The sequence below is a fragment of the Protopterus annectens genome, chromosome 3.part0 (genome assembly GCF_019279795.1).
Source record: "Protopterus annectens isolate FY-2018-M chromosome 3.part0, PAN1.0, whole genome shotgun sequence".
NCBI lineage: Eukaryota > Metazoa > Chordata > Ceratodontiformes > Protopteridae > Protopterus > Protopterus annectens.
Window position 1 is genome coordinate 1165480541 of NC_056731.1, and position 20690 is coordinate 1165501230.

The 20690-nt window shown below is 39.0% G+C and overlaps 1 protein-coding gene across 1 annotated transcript in view; it reads right to left on the reverse strand.

The window, feature by feature from the left end:
* NBN (nibrin) overlaps window positions 1–20690 on the reverse strand; it is a 1386396-nt gene that overhangs the window by 832338 nt on the left and 533368 nt on the right. Inside the window, exon 6 of the mRNA XM_044065389.1 lies at window positions 4525–4642. Within this exon, the coding sequence (XP_043921324.1) occupies window positions 4525–4642 (118 nt within the window). The remainder of the gene's footprint in view (window positions 1–4524; window positions 4643–20690) is intronic.

Consider the following 20690-nt stretch of genomic DNA (forward strand, 5'->3'; position numbering starts at 1 on the left):
ATGCTTCACCTCTTGCACCTAGGTTGCAGACCTTGCCATGAGCTTACCCTGTGACTCCTCCTGTGCATGGGATGTCCAATCCAGATGGGATGAAGAGAAGGCTCTAGGAGACAAAACCTCACTACAGAATATCAACAATGAATGAACAGAGGACTCAAGGGTCTGCTCTCTGCAGTCTGGTTGGGCAAAAGTGGGACTAAACTGATCAGGTAAGGAGGAATAGTGCTAAGAATATTCAGGATCCAATTCCTAGGATGGGAGCTACAGTTGTACCTCTCACAGGCATCAAGTACCCATAAAGGAGGAGGACCTGAATGGGATCAAACACCCTTTGGTCAATGGCAATCACCACCCTTAAGAGACCCAAAAGGCCACAAACGATGCAGTCTAATTTTATAAGGTAATGGCCCCAGACAATCCTCCAAGCAAAATCTAAGCCAAAGTTCCAGCCTACCCATCAGGTGACAAAAGGTAATCTCACAGTTGCCATTTGTCCCATTGGCAACTTCATCCCATCACTGCTGTTGAATTCAGAAAAAAGGCCGGAGAACATCCAGCATGTGAATGCAGAAACTTTTTTACCAACAATAGTAAGGATCAAGATCCAGATTGAGCAAGAGGCAAAAAAAGTGACAGGTACAGGGGATGAGTGTTACTTGTACAGCTGATGTCACTGCATACTCTGCCACGGGCATGTATCCACCTTTGAATGCAGGGATTTAAAACAAGTCTGAATGCGGATTTGTTGAGAAGCTAAACCTAACGACAAGTCCATTAAAGATGGCTGCAAATGCAAAACTGTGTACGCTGTAGTCTGATCATTCTTAGACCACATTCACACAACTATATGGACTAAGAAATCCCTGTTGAATGAAACTGATTTCTCAAAATGCATGCAACCCATGGATAAATAACATGCACAGTTCATCACTATGCTTGTTGTCCAGTCATGATGCAAAATGTTATACCAGTATAGAGTTTGCTATAAATTCATACACTTTTTTTGCCTTCTGCATCAGGATCATAGTTGTTTTCCCTTTTTCCAAAATAAATAATATTCCCTGTGCAGTAGCAAGTAAGTATGGAACTAAATTCAGATTACATATCAAATTTTCATCTTTCATTTCACCACCACAGTGACATGCCTGGGTGTTTTCTCGCTTCTAATTATTACAGAATGGGAATGTTCTACCCCCTTCATAGGTTGGTATTAGGCTATTGGCCCTAGGGCCTACACAAGCCTAGCCATAACAATTCCCTGGCTATTTCTTCCCACACTATTTACTTCCTGGACCCCTGTCTAGCAGGGCGACTGACGTGATCCCCGGGGTGAATTTCCTTTCTCCCATCCAATTGTCAAGGTTCCTTTTGAAGAGGGCCAAAGAGGCACTCTGCTTGACATGTATGGGCAGTCTATTCCAGAGTCTGGGGAGTCTCTGGGTCAGGAACCTATCCCTCCAGCATGTTTTGTTTATTGTGACGACAAGGTTTAGATCCCTTGAGTGTGTGGCTCTGAGGGATTGGGATTTCTTTAAGTGTAGCATGTCCAACAGCTCTGGATTTGACATGGCCTTGTATGTTAAGCAGAGATCGCCTCTGAGTAGACGATATGGAGTTTTTTTAAGGCGGTCAGTGTAGGGTTAAGGCGGTCAGCATAGGGTTAAGGCGGTCAGCATAGGGTTAAGGCGGTCAGCATAGGGTTAAGGCAGTCAACCCAATGAAATGCGCTACAATCCATTTAGGGGGTACAACTCAGTACATCCCATTAATGAGTTTAGGAACACTGATCACTGCGGCTAATGAACATCTTAGAAATTATGCCAGACATGTTTCCTTGATAGTAAGTGACAAAACATATCTTCCTTAATTTTTTTTTTTTAATGACAGGTCTGACCTGCTTTAACCCAATTAAAGTTTAAATGAACACAATTTCAACACAAACTATGAAACACACTCTTGCCTGTCTGCAGAGACACCAACACTGCTTGCAAAGTAATCCAGTTAGAAATGCTTCAAAACTTTATATTTCCAAACAGAAGAGACATACATTTTACAGCTTTCATCTTTATTCACATAAAAACTTCATCAGAAACAGTTAACATTTTAAAACCGTTCATTCATTTAAAACCTGCTTATAGACATATATATACACAACAGCTGAGCCCCTTGAATCAACCAATCAAATTTCACATAGCCTATTCACTGATAAAACTAGATGCACATAATTCTTTTAAAAGCATAGCAACATTTGCAAATCAATGTTTCATAAATAGCATGTACCTTACCAAGCTTATCTGCTTAATGCTTTTAATTTTAATATATAACTAATAGAAACTTGATCATTTAGCCCAGCCCACATAATGGCAAAAGTAGCTGCCAGTAAAGTTCCTGTTTCTCTCATAACAATGGCCAAGGGCCTCCCCGTTCATTTGTATTTACCTTCTCTAAAACAGTAAATTTAAAATTATGATCAGGATTACCAAATGTTTCGTCAAGGCATCAGGCTCCTTTCTTTTCTTTATTTACATGCTCACAAATTCGGTCTCTTTATTTTCGTTTAGTTTTCCCAATGTAATAAGATGGACATTGTTTGCAGAGAGAAACATAAACCACCCTACTTGTTTGACAATATTATCGGTCACTTAGAAAAAAGATCTTATTAGTTATTCTAAATTCCTCAACTTCCAAGATGTATTTACAAAGCAAGCAATGACCGCATTTACACATCCTCGGTGTTTCCTATTACAAATTACATTATTTTTGGAATTAACACCTTCAATAATTGCTTTTAAATTCCAAACTCTTTTATATACAATATGTGGCTTTTTGCTCACTTTTGGCCTGAAAGTTTTATTATCCTTAAGCAAACCCAGTTTTTCTCTAAAATATTTTTTATTTCCTAACTATCCATATTAAAAACTGTTACAAAGGACCCTTTTTGAATCATCATTTTATTTTACATGTACTCATGCATGTTTTTAACTCCCTTCTCATTCTCTTCAGCATTGTTTTCCAGTACACTTAACTTACCCGTAATATTTTTTTACTTCAAAATAGGGGCATTTTAAAAGTTAAAGTTGTTCCATTTCAAAATAATAAAACTGGACAACATCAATACACCCTGGCAGGGAATGTTAATACACACTTTTACCTTTGGTGGTGGGGGGGGGGGTCACTCATGCTGTGTGTTACTGACCAATTTCCCCATTAAGCATAGAATATATAACCCACCCATTCCTTGACATGACGTACTGCCACTCATCTCAGCTCTACTCTTATCTCAAAGCATTTTGCATAACAGAAGAAATCACAACAAGCAGATAAGAAATGTTAAGACATGGAATAGCCTTTGCACCAAAATAAATTTTGAAAATAGAACAAAGACTGTAAAGATACTAATTTACAAATATCAAGATAACTTAATAAACTATACATTCATTATCAAAATTAAAACAAAAATGGAATAACTCAGAACTGCATTTCCTTCAAATATTATTTATTTATTTATTTTACTTAAGGACGTCCGCGGTGGTGCAGCGGTTAGCGTTGTCAGCTCACAGCAAGAGGCTCTCCGGTTTGATCTTCGGCTGGGGTGTCTTCTGTGCAGAGTCTGCATGTCCTCCCTGTGGTCATGTGGATTTCCTCCAGGTGCTCTGGTTTCCTCCCATATCCCCAAAGACATGCTGCAAGTGGACTGGCATGCTAAAATTGGCCCTAGGCGTGAGTGTGTGCATGTGTGTGCCTTCTGTGGAAGGTTGGGTGCCGGGCTGGCAACTCGACAATGTAAAAACTCCACTGCCAATCATGAGCGGACAATGTGATCAACCGTGGCGACCCCTAACCGGGAAAAGCCGAGAGAGAGACTGTCACTTGTTAACCAGGTTGGTCCAACTGGGCCAAAGGCCCATTTTCAGTGGAGACCCGAGGAGAAAAGCTCCAAGTACATATACAAGGTAATCCAAAAACAAAAAAGCAATAATTAAAAAAAAAAAACACAATGCAGAAGCTTACTTTATAGTACATACTTTACTTTCAATATAAAATTCAAAGAATATAAAAGTAGTAGAAAAGAAACAAGAGTACACAAAGTTCATAAGCAGCTAATGCCACCATTTATTTCTTTTTCAAACCACTTTGCTACACTAAAAAGCTTAATGGCCAACGTAACACCACATCTGCAAACAGTATAAACATCACAAAAAAAAAAAAAACCAGGAGTCGGTAATGTCACCATTAATAAGATCAAAATGCTTGTGGAGTAGCACAAAATTACATGCTACAAGCATGAGAGGTATTACGCTTATGGAATGAAATACTGTTACGCATTAAATCATCTGACTGTGGAAAGGGGAAAAAGAAAAACTGCAATACGCATTATATTTGGGATTTTAAAAAAGTAGATCTTTTTTGGCTCTATTTGTTCATCAAATGCACGTGTAACTTACTTTAAGTCATATTACATGGATACTAGGTAAAACACAAAGCCTCTCACAAACTGGTATTTAAAATATTTGGTCCCATTACCTGCTTGGCATTCATAAACAAAAATGTCTTTCCCCTAAAAATAGTTTTTCTTTCTGGACGGACAGAAGTATCCACATCCTCGGGATTAAGACTGGGTTCATCCAGTGGAGGAAGAAAGCTGCAACATTAAGACAAAAACAGAAGCTTCAGCTAGTCAATGAAAAAGCCACCTGTCCAAAATTATTCATAAACTAGAATTCATCAACACCAAAGTTTAAAAAAACAAAGCTTTGAATTTGGTCTTCTCAACAAATACTCATCAAAAAGTACAGTTGTGTACACTGACAGCAGTTCTTTTGGAATCTGGCCCCCCATGTAATTATCGATGAGCCTAACACTGAGAACAAGTCTTTTGGAATTAGGGCAGACTTGTACAGAGAGCAACTCTTATGGAATCTGGCCCAAGGTGTACATAGTCCTGACATCTAACATGGCCATCACGCAAGTAGAATCCAATACTACATCATCAGCCACAGAGAAAAAAATGTATAGTACTGTGAATTTGGAATTTTAGTCTGCAACAGTTCTGAAAACCTGTTTCTGAAACAGCAAGTCTGGCTGGGAAAAAAAGATCATCCTTATAAACCACAGGCCCCTACAAAGACCAATAATCTCCAAAGGGAATAAGATGTACTCAACATATTGATTGATGTAGCAGGCTAAATGCCACATGGGTTAACAGCTGGGAGTTCATTTCTTGTAATTCCCAGCATGGCTATTTTTCTTTCTGCTCTCATACTTGGGGCAGGCACCACTTCTACTACTGTATACCACTATATGGCATTGTACTTTGAGCTAGGTGAGTGTATCGGGAAGGTTACCCCATCCACTGTGTCAGCACAATCTGCAAGCCTGAAAAAAAAACACAAAGATGTATAAATACATACCTGCTTAACTTGCTGGGAATTCTAACAACCAGTGAATGGAGGAGTGTACTAATTACCTATTGTGCAGAATTCCCTCCCTGATTAACTGATACTGTGAGTATGAATGAGATATTCAGAGTCCTCTACAACGGTTCAGGCTGCTGAGGGAAAAATGAAAGTGCCATTAACCTTCTCAGTATACCAGAATTTGAGAAGAGCCAAAAAATACTTGCTCAGAAGACCTAATCCTGCAGCACTGACGGGCCAAAGGAAGCACAACTTCTGAAGCTGTAATCCAAGTCGCACTGCCTGACAAAGATAAAGATAGGCAATTGGTCATGGTATAACTGCTAAGTAATGGGGGCCATCAAAAAGCAAACAACGGAAGCAGCTATGTCCCTGGTGGAGTGTCCTCTAACAAGAACATTTTTTAATAAGTGGTTAGCCACCTGATATCAAAAAATAATGCAGTCAGCAATCCTGCACAGAGAGCTCTTGCTCAGCAACTTCAAGTCCCTCTCTCTCTACAACCAGGAGGCAAACAAGTGATCCATCTTCCTGAACTCAAGCCTTCTCTTCAGATAAAACTGGAGTTTGAAGTGTGCACCCAAAGTGTGAAAGGTATTTCCTCCCCTGGTTCTGGTCTCAGAAAGAAAATGGGGAATAGAATGGAGTTGCTAAAGGAAATTCTGACACCACTTTACACAGGAAACCTGGGTTGGTAGAAGGGGCATGCAAGTACGCCATTCCCTATAAATAAGGACCCAAAGGTCCAAGATCATACAAGCAGAGGTGATGGCCACCAAGAAAATTATGTTCCAAAATATGAACTTCAGTGCGGCTAAACCTTTAGGCCCAAAAAGAGCAAGCCTGTCAAAAATGTAATTCAACTTTGAATGAGGTGAAGGGTTCTTCAAAGGAGGACACAGATGTAGAGCCCACTTTAGGAACTGCTTGACTGACTAATGCTGGACAATAGTCCTGCTCTCCTGAATGCCACGACGGGTAATATCAGAAACATACACTACAACATAGAAAAATTGACAGTGATATCACACAGGTCCCGGAGTCAGGTCAGAATAACCTGCATGCTAATGGACTACAGAGACACAGTAAACCTCTCTGCCTAAATGCAGAATCACCTCCATCTTCAGCAGAATTACCCAAATGACTGGAAAACTTTCTGATGGCTTCACTTGACCTCTGAAATCCAAGTCAGAAGAACTGGCAAGTGCAAAAACTCTAAACCAGGAACTATGCCTGAGATGCAACCAGCTGTCACTCTAACACTGTGGAGTTTCATGGCTCATGCTAGGAGGATTTCCTGTCATGAGTGGGGAATGACAGTCTAAAACCATGTCCTTTCGGCCACCAAGGGACAAAAAGATGTGGTCTGGTCTTATTCCTCTGAAGATTTTTTAAGAAGGCACTAAAATCAAGAAACAGCGGGGAAGGTATACAAGTATCCCATATCCACTATCAACTCCCACTGCCTACTGCACCAAGCAGAAGAGAGGAGGACACCATTCACAGGGAAACAGGCAGTGTCATAAATACGTTAAAGACCTGATTTAGGACATAAATGAGCATATGGCAGTTTGGATCAGAAGGAAGCTTACTAAAAAATATGCCACTATTTAGGAACTTTCAGAGACAGCAATCTATACTTATAATGAAAGGTAACACTTGAACTGTCCTCACCCCCCGCAACTGCAACACCAACAAAATTCCTTCAGGTCCTAGGTTCTTTCCCTTTAAAACCTTGACAGCAGCAGCAGCAACAATAATGATATAAATTTTCCATAAAGAACAACAAAAATAAAATTTGCACACCATCTACTAAATGAAGCCTCGACGTCTGAAAAGTGTCAAGAAAGTCTTGCTTCTCTTGAGCAACTCTTACCTGTTGTACACGTACCCAATTTGTAATATTCCTTAAAATCCTCAAAGGTCTAGTTACTGCTCTGTCTTCTGTCACATATTTCTAAAACCCAGCTAACCACTTTATTTTGTCTAAGCCGCAGTACACATACTCTTTGAGCCTTAAAGAATCAAAATCTCTTTGCTGTAAGGCCATATTGTTACACTCCAAATTCTGCATCCAGCAATCTAACAATTTCCTTTTCACCCTTTTGACTATCTGCCCCTGTTTGTCAGAGATTGCTAATGAGCTACCCAACCTCGCCATTTTTTGAATTGTTTTCATATACACCGACACTTTTTTTAAGCAGCCTTTGAATGCATCCCACCACTCATTCAACTTTGTTTTACTCATCTGGACGACATGAATATCACTTCTTCACTTCTGTTAGGCGCCATTCCTTAAAAAAAAAAAAAAAAAAAAAAAAGGAACTAGAGACATGTGGTACCTTTAAGATTACTGTGGAAAGAATGCAGGCATATTAAGAGACTAGTTTTAAAATGTCTTAAGTAGCAACATCTGGCATAAAGGATGGGCTTGTATGCAAGGGCATGCCATTTTTGTGGAAGGCGAGATAAAAGGGTTTAGCACACCAAGCTTATGGTTATACCACTCTCTACTACAAAAAAGTACAGTTGTGTACACTTACCATAAATGTAGATGTTCCGAGTGTCTTCACTGTTGCAGTCCCTGGCAGGGATAACACAAATGTGATGACTGCAACAGTGAAACATGAAGAACATCAGAGATTTCAAAAAAGAAAAATAAGTTTTGTGTCTACTTTGAATGCTTTGCTTTATAAACAATCAAAAAAGCAACAGAAGAATTAAAACCTCATCAGCGAAAACCAGCCATGGTAGCAAGAACTTTAATAGATGAATAACTCAAATTTGTGTCAAAAATCTGGGACATAAAGTGTTTGCATAGGCATTTTTATACTCCAAGCAGACTCCAATGAATTTTTTTCTTGGGTAGATTACAGATGTTGAAAGTGTGATGGGGAAGAAAGAAGTAACTGGGAACATACTTTTTGACAACGTAATGAGTTGGCAGACTTTAAAACTTCCCTGCAGACTAATACCGGATGAGCAAATTGGTGTTAACTAAGGAAATTATTTTCTTAGCTGTAATACAGAACTGGAATTGCCTAGACACAGTAAGGAAATCAAAGTCTAAACCAATCGTACTACAAGTAGTGAATATAGTAACAGAGGTAAAAGAACTGAAAATGGGATCTTTAGGAAATGGTAAAAGCAAATTACATAGAAAAAAATGGGAATTATGGTAACAATACATGCACATAAATATTCTGGGGAGGGGGGGGTGACGTTTAAGTGAAGGCAGGAATTGAATGAGCTATGTAATGTTCAAACCACAATGGCTATATAGAAGATATGTCCTGTATAATATTTGTAACTGCACATATGTCAATGTGGTTTGTTTTCATTTATATAAATGTAAGATTGGTTTTGTCATAAGTGAATTCAATAAAGATGTTTCTTTTTAAAAAATAACCTGGGACGTAATCTAGAACTGCTAGCACAGGTGAAGTAAAGAAGGCTAAATCTTGAAGTATACACATGTAAAAGTGAATCCATTTACAACTATACATTCACTGGAATGAACTTCTGGGCAAAAGTCAAAATCTTGACAACACTTGGTAGGTATCCAATGCCATTAGTCAATAACAGAAGTGGTGTAACCCTAACATTAGATAAAGGGAATGACGGTCTGGGTGAGGCCTGTCAGGTGGGTAAGCCAGGAGGGTCCTGAAGGGCTTCTGATGCGGAAACGGTCAAGGCCAAGGTAAGGGAACTAAACTTGTTAGTCCAGAATAGGATTCTTAGAATAACCCTCAACTTGAGAACTTTGGCTTTCTGTATGAATTTCGGAATAAAGGGAAATACGAGGAAACATAAAGGAGACTTGGAGGCCATTTCTGGACTACAGTATTCTTGGGTGGTTCCTTCATACGGCAGATTAGGAAAAAGAAGTTGATGCATTTGATGCTGGTTGAGGATGCAGGGAGGTCACAGCAAGGCTTCCCCAAGAGACAAACTAGCATCCTCACTAATGACAGATTTAACTTGTGTGTCATCAACAAACAGTAGCGGAGTCTCTCCATTAGGTGAACTGGCTTCTTTAGGAACATGAGTAGCTATCGGAAAGCACTGTGGCAATATAGCCCATTCCTACAGTCTCATGGCCTGTCAACATCGGGGATAGGAATGATTTTTGTCCTGCTTTTTGAGGTATCAACCATAACTATATTGTCAGCAGCTGCAGTACGATGAAGGGAGTCCCAAGCGGCCTGCAGATTGTTAAGATTCACCCTCATCTCTGAAAAGCTGAAGTTCAGCCTGGTCCCCATTGATAATCATGTAATTTGGAATGATTCTTGATAATACTCCTCCCACACCAGAGCAGGGGTAGTTGTCATTATAGTCACTAGGATGGAAAGGACAAAGAGAATGTTCAAACTGAGAATGGGCATGTGAAGCCCCCATGGTCACAGCATATTCTTGTGATCCTGATGTGGTCTGATAGGATATCCACACACACACACACACTGAGACCACTAAGCTTAGAGTGTCCACTCTAAGATCCACATGCAAAACCTGGCATGATGAACAAGATAGATTACTGCTGTAATCAATAATAAAGTTATGAGGCAAACAGCAGCTGAGGCACACTGGCAACAGAGAAGCTGGTAAACCAAGTTCTGAATGACAGGAATTCCAGTGTAATAAAACGCTAATATTGTAAGATACAGTATATTGCCGAATCCTATAAATGTGAAGATTCTGTGGTGGCCCCACATGGGACATTGTAGTGTTCACCATGAATCACATGGACTAGAACAGCCAGAAAAACACACCTAGGATGACACTAGAGGCAATCTCCTAGGCAAGGGGAAAAGAACTTTTACTCATTTTAGCCTCTCATTTGCTGCAGAGACAAAGATATTCAGTAAACATCCTGGAGGACTAAGGTGAGGCCTATTAAAGTATTCAGAAATGTAAGTAAGTGGCCCCTACTTTGAAGCAAAGAAACCATATACACTTCCTTTACAACTAAGATACAAAGATAGGTAGGCTAGAAATCCAAAGAGAACATAGACTCCTTCTGATAGATAGTGAAGGACAGAATGATCTGTGACCATCTGGAATGTTTCTTTTGGTACAAAAGCATTGAGGCCACTGACATGTAGAAACAGCCAGAAGTCCTTGGTTCTCTGAGAACTTAAAAGAATCTCAGATAACAACACATCTTCTTTCATATCGTGAGACATCTTGGATGGCTATTTTTCAAGCAGGTTCAATGCCTCCTTTCTAGATGCACTCCTTTGATGGGGTAATATGCCTGGCAATGGCACACAGTGCAGCTGGGGAGGTGTATGGAATAGGACAGTGTAATTTCTGGATATAAAAGTTTGGAACCACCTGATTTGCCTGATGATCAGCCTCAAAGGAAGTTGGAGGGACAAACGACCCTGACTGCCACTAGAGGGGGACAGTTAGTCTTCAGTGATTCTGTCTCTGTCTTCGAGCAGGAGGTCCACAGAATTCCAGATTCTGCTGTTTCTCTCTGATCTTTTGGCAGTTTCCATTCTGGAAGTTCCAACATACACGAGGATTCCTTCCACAGCAGTGGTTTCTAGGTTGCTGTTGTCCATGGTTGAACCAAAGGAGATGTGCACTCTTCTAACTCATAGAAAAGGAACACTGTATGCATTTGTGAATTTATTATCAAAAGCATTAAAGGTATCCCACCTGATAGGAGCTGTACATTTTCATATATATAAAAATGTCCACAACTGTACATTTTATTAAAGGTGAAAATTTTTAATGGACTTTTTTAAATAATGACAAAACCATACAAATTAAAATGGAACTGAGTTTGTACTCACTGCTTCCCCCATCACAAGCTGCATTACCTTATTTTGGAATGGAACTCTTTTGTTCTAAGCAATTTAATTAAAAATGAGAAATTCTCTAATTTGCTCTAAAAGTGACACAAACCTCCAAGGAGTACTGAATCAAGAACGTTGTTTACATTTATACTTTCTCTTTGGAAAGCTGTTTGAATTTGAGAAACATTTAACTTGCAAAGACAGGTAAACATAAATTCCTGTATTTTCTTCCATGTTCTGGATTATGGACTTGAACACTCTTCAAAACTGGAGCAGCAAAGCATTTTATACAGACACTTCAGAGAAAAAAATGCATCTGGACATGAAACTAAAAGCCTGATACTCTGTCTATGGGTCTTCAGTAACTGAATATGTTTTGTGACTTAGTGGTGCTTAGGCTACAGTATTCTCTAGAAAGTGGTAGGAACCAGACAATTCAGTAGCAGACATTCTATTTCCAACTACGCGTGTAAAACACTTTCTTTAATTCTTCACTGTGCAACTACTTGTTTGTACACTGACTTGGTCTTTTCTACATACTTAAATGATCTTCTCTTAACTGCTTTCAGTTATCAGTGTAAACCACTATCTGTTCCATATCCAAAAAAAAAAAAGATAAATTACTGACTTACAGATATAGCCTCTGAAAAAACATCCAACCAGAACTAGGTCCTTCCCCTTCTTAGTTTAATACTTCTTTATTATTTGCGACCTTCCTCTTTTTAATAAAAATTCTTTCTTTATTATTTGCGACTACTGCAGCATGGCACTGAAGTCCTGCTGCTAATATCTTACTTGCTTCTTCTTCCCATAATGCACTGGGAAGTCTAAAAACCCTGTTTTGATGTTCTGCACCATTTTCATTTTCACTTTCCCATTAGTAATACACTGGTGCTATGGTGATGTACGATCGGCAAGCGGTTGTCACCTAATTGCTGCTCTCTGTAAGTGGAGCAGCCATCCATTTCATTTAAGTTGCAAAACAACTGTATTCTGGCTATCAGATGGGAAATATTGCTATTATTATTGAATAATGAAGGACTTTAAAGGGCGGCCATGGTGTTGCAGCGGTTAGCGTTGTCGCCTCACAGCAAGAGGTTCCCTGGTTCGATCCTCAGCTGGGGTGCCTTCTGTGCAGAGTCTGCATGTCCTCCCTGTGGTCGCATGGGTTTCCTCCGGGTGCTCCGGTATCCTCCTACATCCCAAAGACATGCTGTAGGTGGATTGGAAACTCTAAATTGGCCCTAGGTGTGTGTGCCTTCTGTGGAAGGTTGGGTGCCGGGCTGGCAACTCGACACCGTAAAACTCCACTGCCAGTCATGAGCGGACATGTGATCCACTGTGGCGACCCTAACCGGGAAAAGCCGAAAGAAGAAGAAGAATGAAGGACTTTAAAGTAAGAGCAATGTGAATAGCCTGCTAGTTATTATCCTCTGAAATAATCTCTACATCCTTAATTCACCTAAGTGACAGGCATTTTTGTAATGCGGTTTACAGCTGTGTTATTCTACCTTGTTTTCCTAGCACAGTAAGGCTTGCAAATATTGATTTAATTTACAGCAAGAAAAGAAAAAGTAGACTACTCAGTTAAGGTTGGAATAAACATAGCAGTCAAATCCAAAACAATAACAACTCCTCCTCCCAAACACAGCTTTAAAGGACTATATATAGAAGTAAGTTTATTAAAATAGAAGGCAAGTACTTTCACAGCGTAACCTCTGCTTCATCAGACCATGACAGAACACAAAGTCTACGTACCATATAAAATAAAAAACTTAACCAATCACAGAAAGTTCAGCAATCATGTGATGACTTTATTAAAAAGTCCCTCCCAATCAATAAAAGCAGGCTACCATTTGTTAAAGACATAGCAATAAAAACAATATTCCCATTATCAAATATAAAGATTTGTAAAACTTACTCCAGACACAGTAATAAATCATCAAAAGCATTGAGCAATCTCTATATGTTGCTTCAAACCTGACCATAAACCTAGATAAATGCATTAAATGTGGAAGCAGAAAGAATATCAGGAATTTGCTTTAATGTACTGGTGTAAATAAAAGCATCACCACAAACATTTAGAACTATTAAAACTAGATATGCAGTTCCATACATGCAGCAAAGAAAAAAAATAATATTCTAATGGAAAACTAAGGTAAAAACAAAAGCTGCATAAAAGATTATGTATAACAAATAAAAAGACAACACTACACACACCAGTTTGAACAAGGAACAAAAAAATGTTATCTATCAAGACCTATCAATGTCGCAATGCTCTTTTCTTTAAAACAGGTTTAAGGGAGACCCTCTCATTTAAACTTGGTTCAATATATGCTTTCAGCAGTAAAATTCATCTCTGTTCACATACTTGAATTCTGTTCTTCTTATCAAATTCCCTAGGATTGAGACTCATTAACTCTAACACAAAAAACTTGAAGTAATGGCTAGTTACTTTCAACATAACGTGCTTGGCTAAAGTTTACATCTAGCTATATCACTCAAGTGTTCCAAAATCCTATCCTTAAACAACCCATTGGTCTTCCCAATATAGAAGGCACTGCATGTGCAACTGGTAGCAAAATATACAAAGTCCTTGCTTTTACAATCAGCATAAAAGTCTAAATTGATGGTGACACCACAAATATTATGTGTAAACGAGGTACATGTAAAGATGTAATCACAAGCCTTACAATTATGGCAGCTAAAGGTCTCCTTCCTTTCTGACTCGGGTATCACAGAGGTGTTATAGTTCCTGCAACATAATTGTCTTTTTAGGGACAAATTATTTCTAAAGTAGAACTTTGGTTCAGAGTCAATGACCTGTCTAACCTCAGGATCTGCTAGTAAAATAGGCCAGTTCTTCCGCAACACATCGCAAACTATTCCAACATCACTGGAGTATGCAAACGTAGGTCTATTAGTAACACAATGCTGTGAATGTGTAGAATTATCACGTCTATGTTCATCTCACCTTGAAAAATAAGGTTTACCTTTACTGCTTCTAAGGGCTAGGGTCGTAGTGGCACATTCTTCTACAACAGACCGACTATAAACCCTCTCCACAAAAACTCTTTTTAATTGTTCAACGGCTACCTACAAATCATCATCTTTGTTATGTAACCTCATTACTCTTAAAAACTGGCCTTTCAAGATATTCCACGTAACATGACATGGCTGCATACCATGTCTCAGTAACGGTGTGTTCCTTTTACAGGGTTTCTTATATATACATGTTGAAATGTCATGTAGATCTTGTCTGCTTACAGAGATATCCAAGAACTCCAAAGATTCTCTAGAAACCTTATAGCTAAACCTCAAAAAATCAGTTGTGTTGTGTAGAAAGTCAAATGACTTAAACTCTTGTTCATCATTTCTCTGCACAATAAATATGTCATCCACAAAAACGCCTATAAAATCCAACAGAGGAAGAAAATGTATTACCATTCAAGACCAGACTATTTTCCCCAGTTTGCAAGGATCAAGTTGGCATAGCTGTTAGCACATGCAGTGCCCATAGCAACAACAGTTTTTTGTAGATTAAAGTTGTTCTAAAAAATAAAGACATTATTCTCAAGTATAACCCCAATTAAGGAACACAGTAACTCAACTTTAGTGGTGGAAAAATCAGTATGTGAAATCAGAAGCTGCCTAACATTATCAACTCCAGCATCATTAGGAATAAGAGTGAACAATGAATTCACATCAAGTGTGGCAAAAAGAAAAGCATCATCATGCTAACTCGATTCAGCCCAGACAAAGGTCTTTCAGAAAGTTTTTGGTATCTTTCAACACTGCGGTAACACTATCTAGAACAGGTCTAAGTGTTTTCTCCACATAAATGGATAAAGGCTCAGTGACGCTCAGTGACCCATCCTCTACTAGAAAGGATAGGTCTCACAGGTGGCTTCTCCAGATTCTTATGAATTTTACGGAGCCCATATAAAATGGGGATAACAGGATTATCAACAGCAAAACAGTCAAACAACTTTTGAGTAATCAATCATCAACAGGTCGTAGACCAAAAAAATTAACTCTATTAATAAAGCCATCTACTCTATATTTAGCAATATTAACATAAGTAGTAAAGTCACTCAACATAATAGACATCTGGATCAGATGTCTAAGATAACAACGCCTCCTCCATTATCTGCGGGGCATATTTCTAGATGTCTAGCTGCCTGCAATTCATGCAATGCCTCCTTCTGGCCAGGAGTTAAGTTACGACTACTGTGTTTATGTTTCTCCTTTAATATGTCTCTGATTTCTTTATCACGTACTTCAGTAAAAGCTGCCGCCAATGGATATAGATCAGGGGTGTACAGACTGGGTTTCTTAAAGAAAGAGCAAGTAGACTGATAACCATTGTTCAGCAGAGACAGGGAGACATTACAGGCAAACAGCCTCAGATCAAAAAGGACATCTGTTAAGTCTGAGGCTTATGAAGTTGATCAGAGGTAAGATTATATGATGAAATGTTGAAAACAAGGTTACTCATTGCCTATTCCTCGTTCTCACTATGCTGGTATTGTTGCGATACTGCACTCTCCCCCTTCTCACACAACTGCGTGAGTGATTCTCTTTGGAGTCCCTTGTTATCGGTAAGGGGGGGTGTTGGACTCAGCTGTGCTGGAGGTATGAGCTGTAGTGCTGATTGAAACTTCTGTATTCATAACAGGTACAGCTTTAGATTAACTGGAGAGACTGGTGCTAACGCCAGGTTCAGTTGAAACATTAACTTCAGCAGTACTGCCTTCCACAGGATAGGACAGTATCTCTTCCAACGATAATGGGACAATGGCTGTGGAAGGCAATAGTGCTGAAGTTAATCTTTCAACTGAACCTGGCTTTAGCACCAATCTCTCCAGTTCATCAACTACAGCTGTACATGTTATGAATACAGGAGTTTCAATCACCACTAAAGCTGTGAAAGCGCTTACCTTCTGTTTTAATAAAGTTACTTCTACATATAGTAGTTTAAAGCCGTGTTTGGGAGGAGTTTTTAATACTGTTTTGTAATTTAATTTAGGTTGTCTAGTTGGCTAATAATGGGAATGTTATAACAACATACTTAGGGTACTTATGTTTAAGCTATCGTATAGATTATTTCTGATTCTTTAGATATTCATACAGATTTTTAGGAGTCTACTGCCTCTCTAGCATAGCTAAACTGTTAAATGCTCAGTCTGAACAAAGCTAAATAATTTGTGTTCATTTTTATTATATATACTGACTGCTGTTGTACTATTTTCAAAACTGTACATGGAATCTCCATTAACTTGATCTAGTCTGCACTGATCATTGTTTATGCATTACTGCTCACTTACTGATTTGAACTAAGCTGTTCACTTGCTTGTACATTATTGTTTGTTTGCTGAATTTAATATTTACTAAGTTGCCCATCTACTTCCTACCTGTGTCCTCTGTGTTATCTCTCCAGCAACACAGCCTGCATACCATTTCTCAACTCTCTGCCTCCTTCTTCTAACCTCTCCTGCACTGTACTTTCTCAAGTTTACTATATATTTTAACCAGAATTTACCTCTCTACTCTCACATTTTCCATTTTATATCATTTTTACAGGATATAAACCGCAAAAATTCCCCAAGATTTGCTGAAGGCAACCTCCACACATGCATTAAACAAATCCACATGTGCATGTCCAACTGAATACTGTAGAAACTGCAGAACACAGATTATACAGTAATTGTATGTTTAATCTGCCTTCCACTTATCTCTTTCCAGGTGTCACTCCCCTACTATTCACCAACAGTACCCTTAATTTCTAACTATTCCTGTCAAGATCTTCCCATTATTTTAGCATTTCTGTACCTGCGTACACATCTACCACTTACCTCCAGTCTACCATCTCTCATTCTTACACACAGCTCCATGACCTCCTCTATATCTTTGTTTCTCTTCCTGGTATTGTTAGAATAATTTCTGATCTGAAGAGCAACCTCTACACAAACTGTCTATTGTCTGCACATTCTGACACAGAAGGATAAAATTACTGGTTTACAGACAGATTCTGGAAAAACATCCGACTAGAACTAGGTCCTTCCCGCTCCGTTCGCCCCTACTATGACATTAAGCTTAACCAGTCCCTCTCCCATCACACATAAGCAACCTATCCAAACTCTCAACTCCATTATCCCCTCACTATCCAATTACAGATTTCTTCCAATACTTCTACTGATTTTTTCAACTTTTCTCTCACTACTCAATAACAAAGAATTTCTCACAGCCCTGCTTAATCAGCCTCTACCTAGCAACTTTTAACATCACTTCTTCCTTATCCAATTCAAACCAACATCTACTAATTACTCACTAATAACTCTAACCAATTAAATACTCTTCATTCTACTCAACTTACTGTACTAAACACAAACACACAACTAACATCACCACTTTAAAATGCTACTCAGACAAACATTCATAACTCTTTCACTAGCTGCATACTTAACTTCCTACACAAATCAAAGAATACTGCCATTAAGCCATACTTTCACAGCTACAACATACTAACCTCAAAACAGCCCCATTTATTTTCAATACTACTCTCATTGATCACTTCTCATTCAAATTATTACCATCACATAGCCTACACCAAATGTCCCTTAGAGTGCACAATGCCATCTTCACCTTTTTCAACAATATAGTTAACATAGCATCAAAACTTCTAATCAATGGTGATGTACACCAAAACCCTGGTCCCACAGCTATCTCTCACCTGACAAACCCCCATCTCACCCTTTCAATCTACTACACTCTCCTTGGCAAAAATCAGTTCTACTACTAAAGTTAAATATCAGAAGCCTCATCAACAAGCTCCACAACTTTCATGCCACAATCTCTCAAAATTCTCCTGACATAGTCATAACAACAGAAACATGGCTAAAACCTCAAACTACAGGTAATGAAGTTATCCCACCTGGTTAAAACATTCTCAGACAGGACTGGATAGGGAAAAAAGAAGGAGGGGTAGCCATAGTTTACAGAAATAACACTACAATGCCTAAACCTACATATCCCAACTTTTATTAATACAGAAATCATATTCACAGAACTAGACATTAATAATAGCAGGAGCATACATTCCCACCTGGGAACAATCTCACTCAATGGAGTACAAACACCTTTTCCTAAGAAATAATAATAATGGGTGATTTTAACCTAGACTGGTACACCTGTAAAGCCCAGAACCATACCAAGCACATAAACCTGCATGGATTTACACACCTAATTCAAAACACAACTAGAATAGATTAAAAAAAAGCAAATAGACAGTCCATCCTTGACGGGACTCTTAACAATAAAGCTACAAACTATCAGCAATCAGGCTGTCTTCCTGACAATTTAAGTGACCACTCACCAAATTTCCTACGAAGACAAAAGACCAGTACTCCAAAAACTGTAGTTTACTGTCAGATCAGAAACAAGAACAAAATCCCCACACTCTAGTCACCACTGCCAGTTAATGGAACTGGTCTATCCTAAAAGTACTACCCCTCAACACAGCCATAGAATACTGTAATAGCACATTTCTAAATGTCCTAAATAATCTTGCACCCCCTAGAACTGTCAGGGTTAAAGGTAACATCACCCTCTGGCTAACTAAAGAAACGAGAAATCTTCTTAAACTAGAGAGAAATCCTGGATTTAATGGAACACCAGTAAGACTCCACAAACCCGTGTAACTTACCAGCAACTCCGAACCAAAGCCAAAACGCAAATCAAACTAGATCAAACTAGACAAAAAAATTACTTTACCAACCTACAACACAAACATCAGAAAAACCCACAAAAATGTTGTACGGCTATCAAAAATATCCTACACCCTGGTCAAGCATCTGCCCCCTCCACCCCCCACAACTCCTCCAACCTTGGGCACAACAGCAGAACAATTTAACAACTATTTCACCAAAAGTATCTTAGCATTATCCAAAAACAACTGTTCCCCACCACTGACCTCACCACCATTAGCAAACAGGAACAATACATAAAAATGCTGACAGGCAGAGTTTCACAGGCACAAATCACTCAGGTGGTGATAAACCAAAGGTGTATTTAATGATAAAAATACACAAGAAAAACAAATAAAATGTGAGTGGTCTGATGAAGTTAACACTTGTAAACGGGTATTTATTAGCCTCAAAAGAACTTGTAATGTAGAAGTGTCTGGTGAGGACACATTTACAAAGGAGGGTAAAAGAAGAGACTCCCCATCTGCCCTGAATTTGGAGGGGGGCAGACCCGTTTTTATAAACAAAACCTTCATCATCTTCATAGGTACTTACGTAGTTATTTTCAACAGTCCAATCTGCCACAAAAGAGGTTATAAAAGAGCGAGTGGATTTAACAGGCCAATCAGATAAAGGTCTGGAGGGCAGACATTTAGAAAGATCAATTTGGGAAAGTGAATAAATGCTATGCTGGTGAGAAAGTCTTGGAGGTCAGTCCTCCAGCACCAACTGACCATCTGATCTCAGTCTTTTGGTCTGAGAAGCAGAGGCTTCCTCAGATTAATCGGTCTTTTCTCCAGTCCTTTCTTGACTTTATCCTTAACTATAACAATAGCCCGTGAACTATGCTAAAAGCTATGAGATGTTTACAGTTTACTGAAGCAAACATACAGAATGTGAGACAAGACTCAAAATGCCTTACTGTAAGAAAGAACAGACCTGTTTTTTTACTTATGTCGGTACAAATGATCTTACCTGCAATGATACACTGACTGTTGGAAGGAAACTTGCAGCCATCTTAGATACCATAGTTCATATAGGTGTTAGGATGTATTTTTTACAAATCACATATAGAATGGAGAGACAGGTCACTGTGAATAAAAAGGTTTTTTGGTAAATACCTACATGGAAAAAAAAAAAAAAAAGAAGTTATGTACTCACCATAACGTTCCATTTGAGTTGTTCCATCTCGCCTTCATTCATCACTGATGGGTTCGGAGCCAATCCGCAGCTCCGACATGGCTGACTAGCAAGCTCAAAGTTCTCCAGTAGCTCGAGACCCCATCCGTTATCCCACAATGCACTGCTGGAATTACCTCAGATCTTGTTTGCTGCATACCATATAGAAGTCCAATAATTATTCTGCCTAGGAATGAATACACATTGAAAAACCAGGATGATGACAGCCTCCAGGTCAACTGCCAGCCAGGAGGGGGAAGGAGGGAGGGACGTGAGAATGAAGGCAAGATGGAAAAACTCACATGGAATGTTATGGTGAGTACATAACTTCTTTATGTGAAGTTGTTCAATCTCGCCATTCATTCATTACTGATGGGTAGTGTCCCTAGCACCCTGATCTCTTCAGAACCACAGAACCAAATGAAGCCCTGTCCCTGGCGGCGTTATTCACTTTGTAATGAGTTATAAAAGTGTGAGGTTTAGACCATGTGGCTGCTGCACAGATGTTATCCAAAGGTAATTTGGCTTGAAAGGCTGAAGAG